The 22,574-nt window shown below is 37.7% G+C and overlaps 1 protein-coding gene across 11 annotated transcripts in view; it reads right to left on the reverse strand.

Moving 5' to 3' along the window:
- Positions 1 to 22,574, reverse strand: part of MAGI2 (membrane associated guanylate kinase, WW and PDZ domain containing 2) — a 705,904-nt gene that overhangs the window by 139,490 nt on the left and 543,840 nt on the right. For all 11 annotated transcript variants that reach the window (XM_066550916.1, XM_066550914.1, XM_066550924.1 and 8 more), the window contains 3 exons: positions 20,063 to 20,120; positions 13,050 to 13,171; positions 11,478 to 11,660 (listed from right to left, as the gene is read on the reverse strand). In XM_066550916.1, coding sequence (XP_066407013.1) covers positions 11,478 to 11,660; positions 13,050 to 13,171; positions 20,063 to 20,120 — 363 coding nt within the window. The remainder of the gene's footprint in view (positions 1 to 11,477; positions 11,661 to 13,049; positions 13,172 to 20,062; positions 20,121 to 22,574) is intronic.

Consider the following 22,574-nt stretch of genomic DNA (forward strand, 5'->3'; position numbering starts at 1 on the left):
CACCCTGGCGCTGCCACCGTGGCACTGCTTCCCTCTGGTACCTGCTGAAGGAGGAGCTGAGGAGGAGCCAGGGGTGCCCATGCAGCTCCCACTGCTGCACACACAGAGATTTTGGGAGCTCAGGGCACCTCGAGCTCCACCTCCATCCATGGACTCAGGGACAGCACCACACTTATGTGATTGCTGGAGGGGAGAAGACATTTTTGGGGCAGAGAGAGAAAAGGCTGGAAGAATTTTTTCCAAGGGTTTCTCACTTTCCATCAGGATTCCCTTCCTGCCCACCTCCTGGTTGGAAAAGTGCTCCTTATGTCATTGAGAAATTTTCATTACAGGTCTTTAAACAAACAAGCTATTTTTTAAATGTCAGAGTCATCAATTACAAAGAGGCAGCTGCATAAGTGCTGGAATAAACCTTGCTCTTCTTATAAAAGCCATGTGAGCAGCTAAACAGGGTCAGATGAGAGGTGCATCTGTGCTAATATCCTGATCCTGGCAACAGACAGTGAAAGATGCTTTTAGAAGTGAACTTCTAATAAAATGGCCTCAAATGTCTCTGTAACTCCCCATTAGTTAAAGGTTTGCAAAGCTCCTCAAATATGATTTATATGCCTGGAAATGTTTTGTCATCTCTGATGCAAAATAGTTTTTTGGATAGTTTTATTTCATGCCATGCAACAAATGATACAAGTCAGAGCACTGACAAAAATATTGATCCATGTGCAATAGAACACAGATTTCTCTTTTAATATATGTTGCACAATTGGACTTTGACAGTATTTGGCCTTAATATCTTAAGCTGAACTCCATTAGGCTTCTCTTCACTTATGTTTTTAGCAGTTATGATGGGAGTTGCTAACTTCAATAATTATAGGACTTTACTAAGTTCTAAAATGATTATTTCTCCTTTTGGATGAGGAAATTCAGGTACACTGATGTAAACTAATACGTTCAAGCAAAATATTTGCTAACGGTCAAGACAGATATTTGCCATTCTAAATGTACAGCAGAAACTGTATCTTAAAACTAATTACTTAATTGATTCTTAATTTCTCAAAGAATTTAAAATTTGTTCTCTAAAATGGTTAAAGGCAAAAAATGAGTGGATTTTTTGAACTCTCAGATTTTAATATAGGTATAGATGGTATTTGGTTGCACAAGTGTGGAGGCAGAGATGAATATACATCAATCTACTAATTTTTAAATTCAAAATAAAAATAAAAATCTGAGTTTCAGTTAAATACTTACTTTTTGTTTTGATAATTGAATGGTAAAATAAAGCCCTATATGCCAAAACAAAAGAAAATCAAACGTGGCATGGCTGACAATATTGAAAAGTACAATTCTAGATTATTTTCATCATGCAATATGAAATTCTCACTTTCCCTGTCATCTTTTTATATAATGACAATCTCTTTCTGACCTCACAGATCACTCTTCTAAAGAAACAAAACATCACTATTTATTGAATGAAATAGTACATGAGAAGATGATGACTATTATTTTCAATGTATATTTTTTTCTGTTCATATAAATAGCCAAATAATGTGAAATAGCTGTTAATAACATTTGATAGAAGAAAAGTAATTTCTGCAACTGCAGCATTTTTGACAGCTACTGAGTTCAGTGCATGCTGTTTACTCAAATGGCAGCTTGCAGAACTTACAAAAACTGTCCTAATAAATGTGAGGATTATGACAATATATTTATCATCTCCTAGTCTATGTTAAATATCCTAGTAGCAAAATCTGCAGATTTTGCATGATGAAGTTCAGACTGAAGAATGAATTTATCGGCTTCCTAGAACATTCATACTCAAAACAAGTGTTTATTTCAATATTAACACTCAAATTGAATAAAGGTGTATTGGGATGTGATAGTGGAGAGAATAAATAATTTAACACTTTTTTGCCTTTGTATGTTGCATACTGAAATAAGTATGACATAGTTTTAGTATCCTTGTCTATGCTTTTGGCCTTTGTGGCCATTTTCCCATGGAGTCAGACCTTGAATTAGTAGGAATATGAGACTGCACATACTTGAATAATTTGTGTCCAAATGATCTCTCTGCTTCTTCACCTTCGCTCTTTCACATTTTACTTTACCATATTTCTTGATTTCTGTATGATCTCATTTTCTGCTAAAGATATAGCACCTTTGAGCACCAGAATGTCTCCATTTACTCTTTCTACAAGAGACTGAGGCCAGTGTCTTAGGTTATACAGGGTGTGTATGCCTTGTGTTTATGGTTTGTGTTGCACTTGTCACAAGAGAGTGGATTTTTATATTATCATCAATCATATTTCCATTATATCTTCCCATCAAATTACTTCATCATTGGTTTCTCTATCTATAGCAGGTGCTGGAAGAGTTGCTCTAATGGCTTAAATATTAGAAAACACCACATATAAACAGACCTGTACATATACTCTCTCCTGCAGAATATCATTTATGTAACCCAGAATTTCACCTATTTACATGTCCAGTATTTTGCTGTTTCAAGTAACAAGTACACATTGTCATTCTTGGGACTGATAATCACTGATCAAAATATAGTGTCAACAAATGTGAATTTCTTTCAAAATGAAGTGCCAAAAACCATGAGTATTGTGAGCTGTTTCCTTTGTATAAATATGAATTTTATCACAGCAAAAGGAAAGACTGGTGTTCTTTTCAGATTCCTCCTTAATTTCTGTGTAATATGTGGACTTGAAAAAAATAAGTGACTCACTTCAAAATGAATTTTGAAGAAAAGTCACCATAGGAAAGAAAACAAGCTGCATATACAATATTCAATCCCGATACTGGCATATTGTTTATGGGTACCAATAATATATGCAGTAAAATATTATAAGTGCTGGAGACAAAAATGAATTTATAATCCCCTGTATATGATTTAACTTAATCATCAAACTTCTTATAATGTTGTTGTTTGAACAGTTAAATGAGAGATAATTAAGCCTTTTAATTTAAAAAGGTTTTTTTGCTTTTTTAAAGTATTCATAAAACCACAAATGTGAGTTTTTGAATTAGGCTAGGGGAAATAAACATCATTTAAATTGTCAGAAAAGGAGTATTATTACAGTAATTAATCAATCAATCACTGCTTACTCTAATAGATGATAAAGAAAACCAAAGGAGTCTATACACAGACTCTTTGTTGAAGAAGGAATGAGGTTGTTTAAGCAGGTGTCTAATGTAATTTCTGCCAGCCTTTGCCATTTGAGATATTTGTATGTGACTTGCAGGTACCACACAGGATTTACAAGAGAGGGCTGCCTGGGAAGGCAGGAGGAGGCTAGGTGGGATCCCTGGAACTTTTAATGGCACTGGACACCTATGTCCCTGCAACTGAATTGCACCCACACATTGGCAGTGTCAGTCCCTTCTCCTCCCTGCTGCCACCCTTCTTGGGAATCTATCTTCCATGGTGTCCTGCATTGAACCGCCTCGAGTTCAGGTACTAAGCATAAAATATGAGGTAGAAGATTCCCAAAATGTCTATGTTATGGCAGACTTTAGAGCTAAACCCCAAGACAGAGTCAGAGACCACTGAATTCCATTTGTACTAATAATGGGAGCCTGGAGTCATCCCATTAAGTAAGACAGCATTTGATGTGGGGAGAAGGAGTTCCTAAGAATTTTTTTAATTGTTCCTGTGACTTAAACAACACACTGTCCATTTTCAGAAGCATTTTGAAATTCAACTTAGATGCTCTGCTACAATTACTCTTTCAGCTTGCCTCAGTAATTTTAATTGGAGACTTCAAGGGAATAGACAAATGACAGGGCTAAAAAGCATCAGAAGCTCTCTTCATAGCTCGAGGAGTGTCTGTTTGTAGGCACTACTTCAGGAATGCTCAGTAGCTCGGAGGGGCAGCACAGACTCAAGCTCTGAATCCCTATCAGGCAGAACAGATAGTGACACACGGACTTTTTGCAACTCAGAGAGAACACAAGGATATTGAATATCACACCAACCAACTGAAAAATCTGACAAGGTGCACACAAAGACCTCAGATGTAGACAGCAAAGGTGTGTGGTATACAAAATGTGGATACTTTTTTTAGTCTAGGCTTGTCTCTGCCCTGGTTATCATTCAGTGAGTACCTCATAATATAGTGAATATCAAAAGAAGAAAAATATGAAGAAAACACTGAAATAAGAATCTCATGGAGATTAAAATTCAGTAACTTTGAGACAGAAGTAGATACCTTTCCTTGTCCTTTGGTCAACATAAGGAAAAATTTACAGATATTAATGTGACTACTGTCTCAAGTTATCTGAAAGCCATAGAAACATAAAAAAATAATGAAAAATTAATCTTAAAGGAAAGTAGCAAAAGTATGAAACATTTCTAGCAATCTAAGTACTACCTTCTTGTCTTTCTATTTACATACAGTGCTCAGTGAATTGCCTGCCTTAAAATTTGAAAGAACAAGGGACTGAAAATGAGTCTCTTAATTGCTATTAATATTCATCAGATGCAAGTATTAGTTTTACTGTCATCATCACACATTTAAAACCACCTGCCAGATCCCTTTCCCCAGCTAAACTGAGTCTTAATATATGATATAAAATAAATAGTTAAACTGGAATTTTTTCCTTTGCTTTGTGTTTGAAACTCCTTAAATATAATGTTGTCATACTTCAGCACTTTCCTCTGTGACAGGGAAACAGAAAATTTGTCCTGTAAAATTTAAGATAAGATTCAGATTTAGCCCCCTTTAAACAACAAAAAAATATTTAAGAGTTTTGCTTTAAAGAATTCTGGTTACTTAGAGACTCAGGATAAAACTGTGAGGACTAGCAAATTGATAGATTGTTAAAAGAGGGTTAATTTTAACTCTACTCCTCTTGCATAGCTTTCACACTAGTTATATGATGTGCAAGCTTTTATGGTGAGAAATATAAAGTGGATTAAATTAAATGGGATGCTGTGTATTGCAAAACAAAACAAAACAAAACAAAAAGGTGATATCATTTTGTCTCAGCTATGAACTAGCAGGGCATCTGTTAACTCTGTTCTCATGCCTGGTGCAAAGATCACAGCACTCACTCTCCAGGCCCTCATAATCTCCTTGATTTAAAAAGCCAAATTAACTTGTGAAATGAAGGAAGGCTGGTACTGCAAAACCAGGCTGAGGTTTTAACAAACAGTTACTCTTCATATGTCTCACCAAAAATGTAACCAGCACTGCTAGTGGAAGGAACTATTGGTACTGGTTGTACCTGATGCAAATATAGGACTTCTGCTGTGCTTTGCACCATTTCATCATCAGCCTGGAGGATGCTGGAATGCAAACAGGAAATATAACACAAATTCACACTGACTGGCCTAACATGGGTGGGAGAAATCATTCTCCACAATGCCTGAAGTAATTTCTGTTATTGCTGCTAGTTACTTTCCAAACACGTAATTTTCTTTCTCTGAACTCCATGGGATGATTAGCGACATATGGAGACAGAGAGAGATGTGCAGTCTCAGCTAGACTAAAACACCAGGTGAAACATCCTAGCTTCCAAATAAAGCAGAGGAAGTAAGGGAAGCAGATAAGCAGATAATACAAGCTGGTTTTATACATGTTGCTCTGCTCTCACAGTCCTGCCTCACCTGGCATCATCTTGTAGCTGCAAGACTGACACTTCATGAGGCTTTGGTGCATATTAAAAGAGCTTTTTAGCCTGGAGATGCATAAGACAAATGAAAAGATAGTCCTTCCTCAGTGGTCCCACTAGTAGCACAGCTTCTCATTTTCCTAACACCATGCCTTAACTTTGGAGCCAGCTTTCCTGGAGCCACAGGATGAGAAGGTGTCAGGCAGGTGAGATAAATAAATTTCAGCCAGCTTTAGGAGGCACTGTGGAAATCAAGACTCACATCTATGTGTCCAACTCCTGGCTAGTGCACCTCTTGAGATGGTGGTAAACAGTTGGCTACCAAGGGAAGGGAATGTTGTAAAAGAGAAGATTATTGGTTGAGTTTTGACTGATAGCACTTCAGAAAGACCTGACCTGTTTGAAAATGACTATAGGTAATGTGGTGTGTGGTCATGATACACTGGGTCATGTTCTGAAATTATTAACATTTCCAGATGACTGCCAAAACATAGATTTTAATTTTAACATATTTGCTTCTTTGGATTGAAGGCATTCTTTTTGCATACATAGTTCATCTTTTCTGTTGCTTAAACTAGAGAGCTTGCATCTCAGCTGAGCTCCCATTAGGTGAGATGATGGTTTGTTCACATAATCTGATAATGGATAAACAGGGAACAGAATTAAGCATCTGTTTGAACTTGTAAAAATGCATCCTTTTGTAGATATCCCCAATTCTTTCTGTCTTGAGTACTCCACTTTTTATAAAGGTTTTAAGATATTAGCCTTACTGTGAAAAAATATGCATTAATGAAATGAGATAATTCTTTCCTAAGCCTAGTGATATTATAGGCTCAACCACCTGATAATGGCTTTGGGCTTGCTCTTATTCACCTAAATAATAACATTCATGCTTTTGTAGATCAACAAGTGTGGTTTCTCCAATTTTCTCACATTTAAAGTAACCTCAGCTTCTTGAAAAATTCTTCATAGGCAGAAGATTGTTATGGGTCTTGACATATGTCCATGGACAGAAGCAAGGCAATGGGCCACTCCTTCCAGCACTTCTAACAACTCACTCCCTTTGGAGATCTCTGAGGTGCAGTGGAAATTCTGAGTGGTACATGTGGGACCAATCTCTAGCTTTTTTCTCTAGTCCTCATCCTATTACAGTCATACAAAAGTAATAGATGTCTGCTTATTCAGTAGGTGTAGACATTTGAATTGTAGACAAGTATATCTGTTAGCTGAACCTTATCTTTAATTTATGAATTTCTATCTCTAGAATAGATCAACTAATATAGAAAATCTACCATTCCTGAGAGAACGACATCTAAAAAAGTCCAAGTTTTCATTGTTTACAGATGATTTAGCATCTTAAAGCTGGCCAAATGCATACTTGGCAGATGAAATGAAAGAATGTATTCCCTCATTTTTGATTCACACTGTTGAGCTATGACATTTCCCTGCAGATTTATGTTTCTGGAAAGTTCAACCTGCAGTGACCAACAATATTCATCAGTCAGAAGGGTCATCCCCAGACTCCAAGAACCACTTTTGGACCATGTCTTTGAGCTGTTTCCTGCAAATTTTCACCAAAGGAAATGGAGCTTGCTGAAATGCAGAGAGTGAGAATCTTTCCCCGAGCTTGATTATGTGGGAGTGTTTCAGTTTATCCAGTCCATTGAATAACCTTGAGACTTGTAGGAGAGTTTTTGCCTCTGCAGCTTGAGCTTTTATCTGACTCAGCCACAGGCCTAAAGCTTTGTTTGCCTTAGAACAGCAGTCAGTCAAAATCACTCACTGTATAAAAATCTTCTCATGTAGATGCAGTTTTTTACCAGCATTTGAATTGAATGCAGGGGCATCTTAAATACAGTTTTCTGTTGGCTGCATGAGGCTTCAGACAAGACAAAGCAATGTAACCTCCCAGAAAAGAATGTGGTATCAGCTCCTAGGCTGTCCTGACATAGACAGAGATGCTGTGGAATGTAATGTTCATATCCAGCAGCTTGATTGAGCTCCAAATGCTAAAACATGTCCTAGAAAGGCATTTTCAGGATTATTAACAACCATTAGCACACAGATGCTAGATTTACATGAGGGCATAATAGCCCCTACAAATACTGAAACATCTGGCAAATGGGATCAGGAATGCAATTTCGGTTGTTTTTGCCTCATCCACTAAGATGTGGTTCCTCTGAGTCTGCTTGTGAGGCTTATTGTGGGTCTAGGACAAATATAAATACCTCTTAGTGCCCAGCACTGGGCACCAAGGGGTTCTGATAGCTTGTCAGGACCTCAGATATCTTGTGTTGCATCTCAGCGCACTCGGTTCGCCTCATTGCTCTGTTCCACAGCAATGCCAAGTCACTGTCAGGCAGCTGCTTCTGTGTTCCCAGTGGCTTCCAGGCTTTCAGCAGTGCTCCTCAGGGGTCAGTACTGGGACAGGCACCATTTAACATCTTTGTTGGTGATTTGGACACAGGGATTGAGTGTACCCTCAACAAGCTTGCTGATGACATCCAGCTGTGTGGACACACCAGGTTTAGTGGAAGGTTCACCTGTTTCTGGTATGGGAGGTGGGACTGGATGATCTTGAAACCCTTTTCCAACTATATTCCAAAGGATGAAATCAAAAATTACTCCATTTTGAAACCTTGAAGTCAAACTGCGTTGTTATGATCACATTTAAGGGTGACAATGTCTTACATAGATTCACTCTTTGAATAGCATTTGTCTCTGACCCCTATATTAGACTTTGGGTGGAGAAACAAACCAAAGTTGTTTTCTATGAGCTTGTTTCTTTAACAATTAACTTGAAGTACAGCTTCAGTGTTTTCGTGTCTTCATCTTGTGGCCAAAGTTTAGGTAAGATAAAAGATGGTGCCTTTCCTTTGTATTTCCCCCAAATCTGGTGCAGGTCTGAAGTATGAAGATTTTGATCACCACTTGGCCAAAAAATAGCATCAGCTTTGCAAGGGATAGGGTCCAGAATCTTATTTGAGCTGAGGGCACCAGTGCTGTGGTTATTCCTTACACTCAGGTTGCTTCACAGATCATTGTAACTGCCCTCAGAATTTCTACTATGATGCCCTACTGTCATATATGTAGTGCACATAAATTGAACTATGACACATAGTATCAAAAGAATAAATAAATATTTTAAAAGCTCTATTCATTATCCAGTGATGCCTAACTAACAAACAAAAAGACAAAGATGTAATTTCAAGTAGTTTTCCAAAGTAACATTTTAACAGCTTTATGAGCAAAAAGCTATTGATGGAACCTGGGAGGCTTTCATATCTTCAGTTGATTATATTGTACAATAGCTCAATAGGGAGAGAAACTCTAATTCAGGAAATGTGAAAAGGATTTGATATCAGGAAATGCAAGCACTTTGTTGAACAATGCTTTTATAAACATTCTGACCTTAAGTATATTTTTCCAGTTTTCCATTAACATACTTAAAAATTAGTTTATTCATAGAACCAATGTTAGATGTCACAATTATTAGTCTGAGATTCTCCAATTACTTTGTCTCAAAATCTGTCACTCTTCTTAAAAACAAAGAGCCAAAATTTGCTCTGAGATCTAATTTTATATGTTTTGGGGTCACATAATTGTAGTCTGATTATATATTTGAATGTAAGTTTCTGTTTTGAATTCCTAATATAGTTGAATTAATTGAGGAAAAAAGCAATGCTATTTCTATGCATTTAAAAACCATTTTTCTTACATGTTCTCAGCACAATCCATGACTACAATAATGACCATGAACAGTATTGTGAAACCTGTATTCAATTTCAGCATAAAAATTCAAGTAAGTTGCAAGAATACCCTGTTTTCCAGAGAAAATAACTCCATATGATCAATTTCACTAATAACCAACTCATACTTCAGAGGGATTAGCAAATAACTATATTTGAGTTCTGCATCTGAGAATGCTAAACCATGACAAACAAGGGAAAGCTCTCATGCCATGTATTAGACAGTATGAAAATATTAAGGAAAAATGAAGTTTATGTCACTGAAATCTTCTGAACTTCAGGAAGTCTATTGTATCCTTTGTTCCCCTAATCAGCTAATTTAATAAATCTTCCCTTTGGGAGCTACACTGCATTAAGTTAAAATAGCAACAAGTACTGAGAATTAAAAAGCTGTTAGATTAATGGTTTTTGTAAAATCAGTGCAAAAAAAAAATCTATATTCTACTTTTTTCTTACATTTTTTTTTCTTCATACAAATTTTCTGTTTATCTCTTTGGCATCAGGAATTTCATGATGACTATAACATTAGCTTTGAAGCAAATCCAGTTCTTTAAATAATACTTTTTCTTTAAATAATACTTTTCATAACCTTTACACTTCCTCCTTGGCGAGTCCTGGATAGTCCAACAAAATAAACTAAAATCCAGGATCCAGGTGATTTATTCTGACATACAAATATGACTCTGATAAAAAAAAATAACTACAATAAAAGAAAGATGAAATGAAATTTCCAGAAAAATAATTTCAGACTCTCATCATATTCCACTGTCATCATTTGTGCCTGCATTTATTACTCTGTCCTCTCCCTGCACTGTGACACATTAAAAGGATCTTTCTCTCCTGCTGTGACCCATCCACCTGGGTCTGTTATCAAAATTTAGAAAATTATCTTCATAGTGGCTCTGGCCACCATGAAATGGGTTTTCTACAGCAGCAACAATCCCAAACTAGCATTTCTTTATTTCAATGTCTTGGTGAGAAATGGAAGTAAAAAATTATGCAAATCAATAAATTATGCTAGGGAGAGATGGTACAGAGTGCCAGGGCTGCACAAACACAGGAACACAGTTCCTAGTAACCAGCTATACCTGTGGAAAGCCCAATGGACCTAAAGAGCAAAAATCATAGAACAACAGAAGGGTTTGTGTTGAAAGGGACTTTCAAGATCATTCATCTCCCTTGCCACCCACTAGACCAGGCTGCTCAGGGCCCTGTCCAACCTGGCCTTCAACACTTTCAGGGATGAGGCATCCACAAATTCTGGGCAAAAGTCTTCACCATGAAAGCTGAGAAACACTGGGACAAGAATCCAGAGAGGCTGTGGAACCTGTGTCTTAAAATTTTCCCAAGACCCTGAGAAACCTGATCCAAGCACAAAGTTAGCCATATTTTGAGCAGGGGGCTAGTGACTGAAGGTCCCTGCCAACTGAAGTAATTCTATTGTTCTCTGACTGTCTTTTCCTAATGAAGATGACAACTGCTTGGAAACAGAATTCATCTCTGTCCAAAAGAATTTCATCCATTCATAGACCTGATGTGACCTTTCAGACAGTATTTGCAATCTTTATCAATCTATGAACATGAAAATGTTTGCATTTGTGTTCTAGATCTTCAGAGCAGCTTTCAATCTCTTCAGAAGTTTCTTTTATTTCATGAGTTTTCACAGATTCTTTTTTAATAGGACACAAATGCCTGTGTGTCCATATGCCACACTAAAAACTCTTGTTGATAGTTCTAATGAGAACAGTATTGGATGAGACTCAACTGATTATTTTGCAAAACCATCCTTTCTAAAGAAATAAATTTGCACTTAGTAGTCTGTGTTCTCTGTCTCTTTTCTTTCCATGTAGACTTCCCTTAAGTAAACAGTCTATAAACCATAACCCATTTTTATGTAGGGAAATGCAGAGATCTTTTATCCCTTAAATATCCCTATTGTGAAATAGGAAAAATATCTACCTGGCACTCATTAGGAAGAAATTTTTACCAAGAAACTTACCTTATCTACATATTAACACAGGAAGTCATATGGAAAATGTATGTAATTATGGAGAGAGTGAGACTCAGAAATCTATTTCTTATATAAAAGAACAGATGAACCTTCATAATTACCTGTTTCCATTTTCCCATCTTGTGCTGCAGGCCCATCAGGAATTACACTCTTCACCTGGAGAAACTCATCCGGCTCGTCCCCACCAATGATGGTAAATCCAAAACCCATGTTGCTTTTCTTAAGAGTTGTGCTGAGGAAAGTCCCCTTCAGCTGTGATGCATCGCGGGTGAAGAGTGGTTTTTCTACATCAGTCAACACAAACAAGAAAGACAAAAGTTCTGATCTATTCTCAACATAGCATGGACAGCACATAACAATATTGGCTGACACCAAGTGGCAGTGTATCAAAGGCAAGGAAATAAAGAGTGCAGGCATTCCAGGAAAAATATTTGTGGGTTCTTGTACTAATACAAAGCTTAAAACATATTTCCTATCTATGGCAGATCAGCCATAAATGAAAAGATATAAATATCCTTTGATATTAGAAATCCATTTAGAAGTGGCTATTGCGTAGCTGAAATAATCACAACAATAAAAATGATCTGTGAGGTAATTTAAAAACCTCTTTCCTAACCTATAAATTCAGCTTTGTCTACAAAGTAATACATTCCTCATAATTTCCCTCCCAGCCACAGTCAGGAAAACATCCCCTGTGAATGTCTCATTCCAAGAGGTAAATTCTAGACGAGCTTTTCTCTCCAAACACACGGGGTTTAGGCATCCAACAAGTGACACACATGACTGCTGTGCAAACTCCGTGTCTCGTGCCTCGGGGTGCAGTGTGGGTCCCCGTGCTGCTGTCCCGTGCTGCAGTGGGTGAGGGAGGGTTGGGGAAGGTGCAGATTTGTGAGCCCAGCTGGCCCCAGGGCTGGAGAGCAGCAGGACGTACCGTACAGCGCACCGGCCCCGGCGGGGTCGTGCTGGCACTGCCACAGGTCACTGACGCTGCGGGACCTCCTGGGAGCGGGGTGCAGGCGGGCAAATTTGGGTCTAGGTAAGGTTGATGAGGAGCTTTCTACTGCCACAAAGGAGAACAAGCCTCACTCTCTGACTATAACCTCACGTTACAATCCATTAGTTGATACCAGTACTGCTTGATGCTTATGCAGCTCCTTTTGAGCGCATTCATTTTTATGTTACCAAGTGGCTGCATTCCTGTAAACTCCTATAACACTGTGCTTGAGGCTTTTAACATAATTGATGCTTGCTAGATGAGCTAGCTTAGAAACATACCAAACATCAATTAAGAGTAATTTAGAGAAAGTACAATTAAGTATTTCAGTGTTGCCAACCTTGGGTGCTCAAGAGAGAGTTGTACATTTCCAGGAACAGAATTTATGATTTTATTTAGAAAATTACTTTGGGAGTCTTATTGTTCTTTCAATTTCTCAGCCTTTAGGAAACACTAGATTCAACTTTTCTGGTTTTTTCTCTGCACCTCTGGAAGTTTTAGTTGGCTGGTGAGTCCTGCAACTATTGGAACCCAGGCATTTAAGGGAGAAAATATAGGTGATAACATTTTGAGCATTGGCAACACTACTGTTTTAACCAGACTATGACAAAATCATTGTCAGATAAACAGGAGAGCAGGATCTTTTATCTTAACCAAGATAGCTGACGTGGTACTGTACCTCGGAAACCTTGGGCCTGCATAGGCTTTGTTCCAAGTTCTGCGTTGGGCATGTTATGCTGCTGTAGCTTCCTTTTTGCTTCTAGGACAGGGTTTTCAAATTGAGTTCTTCTATTTATGTGGCTGGAAAAAAATTGGTTTTGATTAAAAACTGGGTTCAGCTGGGTAAAATGATAATTTTCACAGTAGGGTGCTGTAGGCCCCAATGGGCCTGAGCGTGTCCCTTACATTCCACACAATTTTGTTTGGGATGAGGATATACAACTCGTGAGTGCCCTGTGTAATGAACAGCACTGAGCAGCATCCTATCACTTCAATATGCTAAATCTGCTACATAAAAATGGTTGTGATCTATGGGACTACATATTAAACAGCAGCACTGCTGAAACATGCTACAGCAACAGTTTTTCATGTCTTCGGCATGACCACTCTTCTGTGTATGATTCAAAGGATCTCAACTAGTTTTGTGCATTATTGTCAATTAGTTGTAAGTGAATTTACTCACTTACAGAAAAAAGAAAAGCCTATACAACAGAGTACTTTTATGATGGTAATTTACAAATAAATCTAATGGGTAATAAATTGAAGATGATTCCTTTTTAGTACTATGGTGTGTATCTGCTCAGCTGTACACAAAAATCAGATACAGAAATGAAATTAGATGGCAAATTAGAACTACACAGATGATATATGAAATATAAGAAAAGTTAGTACATACATTTTTTCTTGATGTTTTACATTTCCTACTACAGGTCATTAAGTCAGTCCATCTCTGGCATTAAAATGCATTTTTCTGCATTGTGCTTAGGACTATGATCCTTACTACTTCTGTCACCATATCCTTGATTTTAATTCTTTAAAGCACACATTTTGTCCATCACTGAGCTATCTTTCAATCCTGTCATGGGATATGTTTTACATGTTTTCCAAGGAGGCAAAATAATGTAGTAGGCTGCATGGAACATAGCTGTAAGACAGGATCACAACAGAACCACAACAAAGAGAAGGGGCTTGTGCTTCCAACACTACTCTGGGCAATCAAATACATATGTTACAGAAGGGCAGGCTTTTGTCACTCCTTATTTGTTCTCACTGGGTTACCATCTACTGCGGTCTTCTGAAAATCCAATCCCAATCATGGGTTTAAGCACTTGGACGGGTTACCTGGTAACTTTCACAACTCTAAGGTCCTAAAAGGGTATTTTTTTACATAGCAATGACCTTTTGTGCCACATCAAGCACTTTTCAGGTCCTTTGAGATTTTGATCCTACCACAGCTTCAAAGAAGATAAGTGGAATTGCCATTAGGAAGTGAGGTAGAAGAAAGGCAGCAAGTCCCATGGGAGTGCAATACACTTGCAAAATAGGATTTAGTGTCCAATGCTAATGAAATGAAAGGACTTTCAGTCATGTAAAAGAATATTTGATTTAATGAGATGAAGTAAATGTGATAAATCCTTAAGTTGCTACTTTGTTCACATGGCTATAACTCATTCAAGGGGCTGCTAGCTTACTCTCGTACTCTAAAATTTACATTAATAGCTCTCAGTAAATTTTGATCTATGCTGCAGACAGAGAAAGTCCCTCTCATTTCCTTCCATTCTTCAGACAGGCTGTTTAAGATTGTAGTTATTCCTTTCCTTCACTTTTGCTTTCTGTTATTTCTAGTAATTGTCAGGGTGTTCAGCACCTTATTCTATTGCAAACCTAGAAACTTATGATAAAGGGAGAAAAAATTCACTAGTTAAAAATGGAGAAAGCAAGACTTATGTGCATTAAAAAAGGTAATAATGAACTACTAACAAAAGCATGAAAAAAGTAAATATGTGATGTGTTTATCATTTGATGTATTTTCATGTTGTAAAGGAAATACTGCTTTTTCCTTTACACAAGAAGTGATGAAACTCAAATACTACATAAAGTTCTGAGCACCCATGATCAAATGAAATGAATCTCTATGAAAGATTTTACAGGAAGACCAGTGAAATAGAGTATTCTATTATAGAAGATCAAAGGAGTTTTAGCTTTTTATTCAAGCAGAATTAATTCTGATATATAATTGCATTCTATGAATACATTTGGAAGTAAATACTAGAATGTATTAAAGATGGCAGGATTTCAGACTTGAAGTCTGTAGGCTTCTCACAAGAGATGTGTGAAGTTAGAAAACAGCTTCCAGTAGGAGGTATGGAGTACAATACCTAGCTTGTTTTATGTTAGCATTTGATAAGTTTTAAACCAGGGTTGCTATACATGTGGGTTAGTTGCTTCAACATAGGGATCATCTCTTACTTTTAGTGGCTCTAAATTATCCTGCCCTGTCCTCCAGCTGCCCTCCACAAGAGCAGAGATTTCCCATGGCTTTTGTGCCATATCATGCATATGTAATGGATATCCAAGATTACACTCCAGTCTTCATTCAGGACCTTGCATTATGCTTAGTGTCATGTTGCAGTTGCAGGGAACACCTGAAGGAGAAGGGCTCCTGCAGACCTAAGACTCAACTTATATGTGGTTCTGTAATATAAGAGAAGTTGGGATTTTAGCTAATCTGTGATCATGGCTCAAGAAAGATTAGTTATTGTGGTACTGACATCACAGCTAGAATCAATTTTCTACTGCCTACCTACAGCTTCCATATAGTTTAAGTTATTATTTGGTCCATTTAAACAGAAATATCTTTAGCAACAGCTGAAAATGATATTTTGTCCTATAAGATCAGATAGGAAGACTAACAGGTTCTTGAAGCACCTCATGTTGTTGGTGCAACTTTAATTATTCTAAGCTCCAATTTATTCTCATATTTTGACTGCTTTTTGGTAGTGTGCAATCTCCAAAGCACAATGTGAAATTTCCATCTAATTAAAAAAAACCAAACTGCATTAAATATTGTGTCCAAGAGAACTCAAAGAAAAGGAAGTTATATTTCTAATCAGTAATTTTTAACAGTCAGTAATATTGTACTGATGTTACATGAAACACATCTCTTTTATGCAATTTTAAGTGCTATACAGCTTCTTGGCTAAATGAGAAAAAGTGCTCCTGATGAGTTTACTCAAGAAAGAAGTTATTAAGCCAAGTAATTCTCTTGAAAAGACATTCTAGCTTTACATCTAGCTACTTCAACAGCATACACAATATTTATTACTAGCCTAGGCCTTCATAAGACAAGCCAAATGTGAGTTTTAGAGATGGTTACAAGTAAGTGCTTTTGTGGTTAAAACAGATTTTGGATGGTAGCCAAAATATATTGCTCATTTCTCATAGGATCTAATTCAATGAACAATTCTAACTTTTCTTCCTTTATTTTATACAATATATATTAAATCAAAAATCCTAATCCAACTAATTTATTCTAGTGCCACTGTGGCTGTGCAAAGAAGGAGTGGCTGGTGCTGCTGGCCTGTGTTATCTCACTGTATCTCAACTGGAGACAAACCCTCAGAGGTAGGATTTTCTTTTGAGCTGTGTTTATTTCTGATGTCAAAATACTCTGTATGATGGGGAGGAACCATCACCACCAGCCAAACTATAAGACACAGACACAGTTCTACCCTCTCAGCAGTCAGTGGGGCCAGGCTAAGTTGTTTTTGTGATGAGTTTCAGGTTAGATGCACTTAGGACAACTGAAACACATCATTAGGAGATTTGTGGGCCATAGTGCCTAATTTGCAGACTTTAGTTGATGGTCAAGGCACAGAGCTCTGACAAAATGGTAGCAGGTCAGAGCATGGGCATCAGTAGAAGGATTTTAACCTATCTCCTTTACTTAGCTACTTTCATATATGAGATGGGTTTTTTTCAGTTTTTGCCTACAGCTTTTGAAATTACCCATTACCCAATGGGTACCCACATGCCTATTAGCCAACAAAGTAATTCTGGGGATCAAGAGGCCTATAAAATGGATATTCTAATGTATAGCTTGTGAGCTTGTATACCAACTCTTTATATTCACATTTTTCAGTTGATAACACGTTATAATGACAAAAAGACCTGAGAAAACGTTTTCTATTTGAGTAGAGAATTGTCAGAAGTTGTAAATCAAGGAGGTATGTTTTCCTAGGATAAATACCTATATGGCTAATTTAGCTGTTTTATTAAAGAGCCCATGCCTGAAAATTGAGCTCTGTGTTGTAGTTAGTCATCCTTAAAGAGGAAAACAATCTTTTGGCAATTAGAATCCTGAAAGACCCAGTGCACGCTAATGACTACTTTCTCTCCATAGTTCTGCACAGCTCAGTGCTGTTAGTTCTTAGTTTACAAATTAAGGCCAGATTGCCTGAAAGTTAACAAACATATAGCAAACATTTCTCATTTATGTCCAATGTCTACAGATTACAAATGAGTCCTGGACCTGCATAAAAAAGCAAATGGAAATTATAATATTCTATCACACCTACATTAATGCATGATTAAGAGAGGTAGTTATACTGGAGACTTTTTTTTAACAGAATTTGCAAACAAATTTGCATACATTGTGATTTGGTTTTAGTAACTCAACTAGCAAAAGGTTTAAGTTTCTTTGTTCTGGTTTGTTTTCTTTTTAGCTTTTTCTCTGGTCTCAGAATATTTAATCTGAACATGGCTGCTCCTTGAAGGTGAAAGGGAGTCTGTCTGCCTCATTGCTCAACTGTACAAACTTCCCAGGAGACACAAGCACCTCAGTGAGCAGAGTACAAACCTTTCTTTTATGAGAATTTTGTAGGCCTGCATGTAAACTTGGACTGGACCTAAACATGTGGAAGTTTGTAATCTTGCTTCTCATAATTTACCTACTTTTATGACAAAATTAAGAGAGTTTATTGTTATCTGATTTTATCTAGTTAAAAATGAACTCATCTATTGAGTACTATAATAAAAAAGCTGTGACTGTTATATATTGCAGCAGGAAAAATGGAAAGCAATCTTTGTTTCAAACTTATTGAGCTCAGACAGCAAATTAAACTACAGCTACATTTTACTGACTATAAAACTCCATGTGAATTTAGCAGGGCTGCAGTTTTAATGACACACCATGAGCATCCATTCCACTTCTAAAAACCTCAGAGACTGCAGTAGGTTTGATATATCTGTCCACAAATATTATCTGTGGTAGGATTAATAAATTTGGCCCTAACAGCCTTAAAATATGTAATTGCAAAATAACATCTGGGCCTGGTGCCTTGCATCTGTTTACCTGTGGTTGGACATGAAATGCAGATAAATACTTGTTCCTTTTCTGACTCTGCAGTGGAGTGTGAGCCTTGCTGGTGCCAGAAAGCCTCAGGCTACACCAACAACCAAGGGAGTCTCAGTAAGAGATTACTGCACAGAAATTGCACAACACCTGTTACACGCCAAAATACACTAAAAACCACTGGGGCAGAAGCTTTACTTACACCCAGCAGCTGCATAATTGTATGTGCAGAAGTCTTTGGCAGGGGTTATGTACAAAATTATATGAGAACTGCAGCCCCTACCTACCTGGGGACATCATAAAAGAACTCAGGCATCACAAGGGGGAGCAATTTAATGGCATTATGTAGGGACTTCAAAACTTATCCTTTTGCTTCAATCTGGACTGACTGAGGTGATGTGAACTGAGCAGCAAAGTAGATGGAGCTGCTGCCTCTTTCACCTGAGGGCAGGAAGCAAGCTGGGGACAAAGAAGGAGAGCAGGTGCTCTGGCATTTGGAGAATGTGACAGAAGAAGTCAGCAGAGCAGTGAGCAAACACCATTTTCTGTTGATTGTTTGCTTTGTAGAAGGCTGGGGTTGCATGGGCATTTACAAACCGCTGCTGTGACAGCAGGTAAGAAAGGGGCATCTTATATCTTCTAGACCTCCAGGAATCAGATGATTTTTTAGTTTCCTTGCACACCTGGACCCTTGCATAAGAGCAGCATATCCTGAAGCCTGGAAAAGCTGCATCTCCAATACTTGTCCAGGGCAGTCCTGCAGTCAGTGTGCTTGTATTGATCAAGAGACCAAGGGAAAAATGTGAAATTTTCTATTTCCTATGAAACAACTAGATAAATATACTGCTTGAGTGTCAAGATTTGAAATTGAAATTTTAGGTCAGGGGCAATATTCTCTGAAGATCTCTCTTGTTTAATAAAAGGCACTAATGGATAGCTGTTTCTCAACCTTTCAAGTGCAATCTGCACAGTGACAGGAGTGGTTTTCTGTCTCCTCTCTTGCATACTATCTGTAGAGAGCAGAGTGAAAATAGATCCCTCCCAAACAGGTATCACAATCTGAATCTAGATTTGTTTTTCAAAAGTCTCATTCACTATGTTAAGAGCTGTCATTCACTATGTTAAGTTAAAGCAGAGGAAATAATCTCTCAGATTTATTTTATGTTTGTACATAGTTTACGTACAAACTGGCCAGATTCTACCATTACTTCAAACAAAAGCATTTTTTTGGCCTTTGCACAGAGGAAGAAGCTTTTTTCTTCTTTCATAACTAAAACAGAATCTGAAGAAAATGAAACCAAGGATTGTTCTATGAAAGTAGAATTTATAGTGTTTTCAGCTGCACTTTTAAATACAAAATAAAACATAAAATTTTATATGCAGCATATAAAAAACTTGACTGCTGGTACACCAGTATTAACACCTGATTTGCAGCAAGGGAGGACTACCCAAAACCAGATTTTAACTGAACTAAAATGATGATGCTTTGCTATATTCATTGATTGACAAGATTTATACCTTGCTGGATATCCAAAGCTTAGATAGAAAATGCAATATCTCTTTAATGGGTATGTTTGTTGCACAAGTGTCAGCTGGAATGATACCATGGAACCAGACCCTGGATAGAGAGGGTGACTGAATGCCTGAGGCACTGATTTGGGACACTTTGAATGTATCTATCTGGATATATTAACTGCCTTGATGACTGAGAATTCCTGGTATACCCTTAATTTAACAAGTAATTGTACCCATTCCTTGCCAGGCTGAGCATTGCAGAGGATACCAGTATTAGGTCATGACATATTAATAGCAACTTAATATTGAACTTAGGAACTTACTCAACATAATAAGTGCCATAAATGGGATCATCAATTTTCTCCCAGCCATATGGAAGCTCTGAAAAACAAAGAGTTAATCCCTCTCAGTATATACAGTACAGAATGCAAAGATTTCTAAAAACAAAATTGTGGATCTTTGCTGGGTGTTGAGGGAAATAATAGTGAAATTAGATACAGTGACTAAAGCAAAGCCAAATCATGAACACACCCCATGGCAGCCACAAGTTGTAGTAACTTGGAAATTTGCATGTAAAACCAACTCTTAGTTTATAGGGCAACACATTTTGGTTCAACTTCTTTATTGTTCCAAGAGTTGTACCAGCCAACAACTGTAGCACATCTTGTGTTTCATCACTGACAGAGGAAGTGAGGGCATTCTATTTTCATGAAGAAAACACACAAAAAATGTTTTTTGAGCTTTTTTTTCTTAGGAATCCTGGAAAAGTTGGTCTAGAAGGAATGAAAAGAGTTTGCATCCCGCCATATAAGTACAGTTAGTATACTGAAATGTTTGCATTATTCTTCTTACTGGGATAGCAATTCCACAATCTCCAAAGGCATCCTGTTCCAAAGGTAAGTTATATATCAGGAACACAGGAGCACAGAACAGTACATGAAAGTACAACCAAAAAAAGATATTGTAGCATCCTCTGGACATAAAGCTAACTACATTTTTCAGAAACAGAGATCCCTAAAATATTCTGGTCTTAAAAATGAAACTGTTGCAAATACTAATTCAACAATCTTGAAAATCAACCTGCATTCATTTATAACCAAACTGCCACATATATATTCATGTACATTGATACTTATTATCACTAACTGAAAGCTTAAAAAATATTATATTCCCAACAAAATTTCATCTTGTGTTTAAAAGGCACCAGACAGAGGCAACAAGTATTTCAGTTGATATGAAAAGAGTAAAAACCTCAGTACCAAGTGGTGACATGGATAGAGGAGACTCACAAAGGGATGGGCATTCCCATTATGCACAGGTATTGATTTCTGTGCAGTTAAAGACTGTGACACAATGTATGGGGAGTGGTGCTGAGATTGTAAAAGGAAATTTGACTCTGGAATTCCTTATCTCAGATTTTTTTTTTTCTTTTTAAATTCCTATTTTAAATTAACTTTTTGGAGACAATGAGTACTGAACTAGACAGAATAGAACTGATTTAGATCACATTGAACAGTCATTACACTGGTCATAAAGAAGTACTCCTGGAGGACTTGAGCTTTTTTTATTTTTTCACTGACAGTATGAATAGACAATTACTAACTTGCTCAAAGGGGCAAATAGAAAAGTAAAGCCTGAGTGACAAAAGGGAGGCTAAAGGGTTAAAAGGCCATGTTAACCTCTGCTTGTTACTTCTCCTTTAAATGCATCTGTAGTAGCTAACCCTTTCTTGAATGAACCTGTTTAGACTGCTGGGATCTTCATGTCACATTGCCCCCAGGGGATGCTCCTGCTCAGCCCATTCCAATCCTGCAGTGAAGGATACAACCCTCTGCAGGAGACAGGCAGATGAGGAAACTCCACATTACCTATTTTTTTTAACAGAAGGGCTAATGTTGATACTCAATTTTTCCTATTTTTCTTAGAATATTGTTAGCTTTGAAATCTTCCTAACTCCACATTCTGAACTACTTTTTTTGTTACTCTCTTCATAGGAATTAAGGCAGCATAAGGTATTCAAGCTGGTCTCAGAATTACAGAGTAGTTGATGTTGGAAGGGAACTTTGGAGGTTGTCTAGCCCAACCCCTCCGCTCAAGGCAGGGTCAGCCAGATCAGATTGTTCAGGACCATCTTCAGTCAGCACTTGAATATATCCAAGGATGGAGACTCCACAACCTTTCAGTGTAACTCAGCCTGTGCCCTTTTGCCTCCTGTCCTGTCACCAGACACCACTGCAGAGAGCCTGGTTGTGTCCTTGCACCTCCCTTCATGTATTTATCTAGATTGATAACATCTCCCTTGAACCTTCACTTCTTCAGGCTAAACAATCCCAGGTTCAGGTCCCAGGTCTCTCATCCTTTCCTCCTAGGAGGGATGCTCCATCCCTCAATCATCTTAGTGGCCGTTCACTGGACTCTCTTCCTCATGTCCATGTCTCTGCTGCACTGGGAGCCCTGGATGCAGCACTCCAGCTGTGCCTCACCTGTGCTGAGCAGAGGGGCAGGAGCTTTTCCTTGGCCTGCTGGTGATGCTCTGCCAAGTGCAGCCCAGGAGGCTGCTGACCTATGTATTGCAGGGACACATCACTGGCATGTCGAGGCTCTAAGCATTAGAAAGCCCTGTTGATGCTCTTCCCAGACCTTCTCAGAACTTGAGTGAAATGAGGTGAATCACTCTACAACAGCTCTCACAAAATCCTGTGTATCTTGGGACAAGACTGTGTAGTGTAATCCATAAATATTCAAAAAGAAATCAGCTGATGCGCAAATCCTGTACTGTCCCTACAGAAAATTTCATTGCCAACTCATGCATGATAAGCAAAAATCACAGCAAAA

This window comes from Molothrus aeneus, chromosome 5 (genome assembly GCF_037042795.1).
Source record: "Molothrus aeneus isolate 106 chromosome 5, BPBGC_Maene_1.0, whole genome shotgun sequence".
NCBI lineage: Eukaryota > Metazoa > Chordata > Aves > Passeriformes > Icteridae > Molothrus > Molothrus aeneus.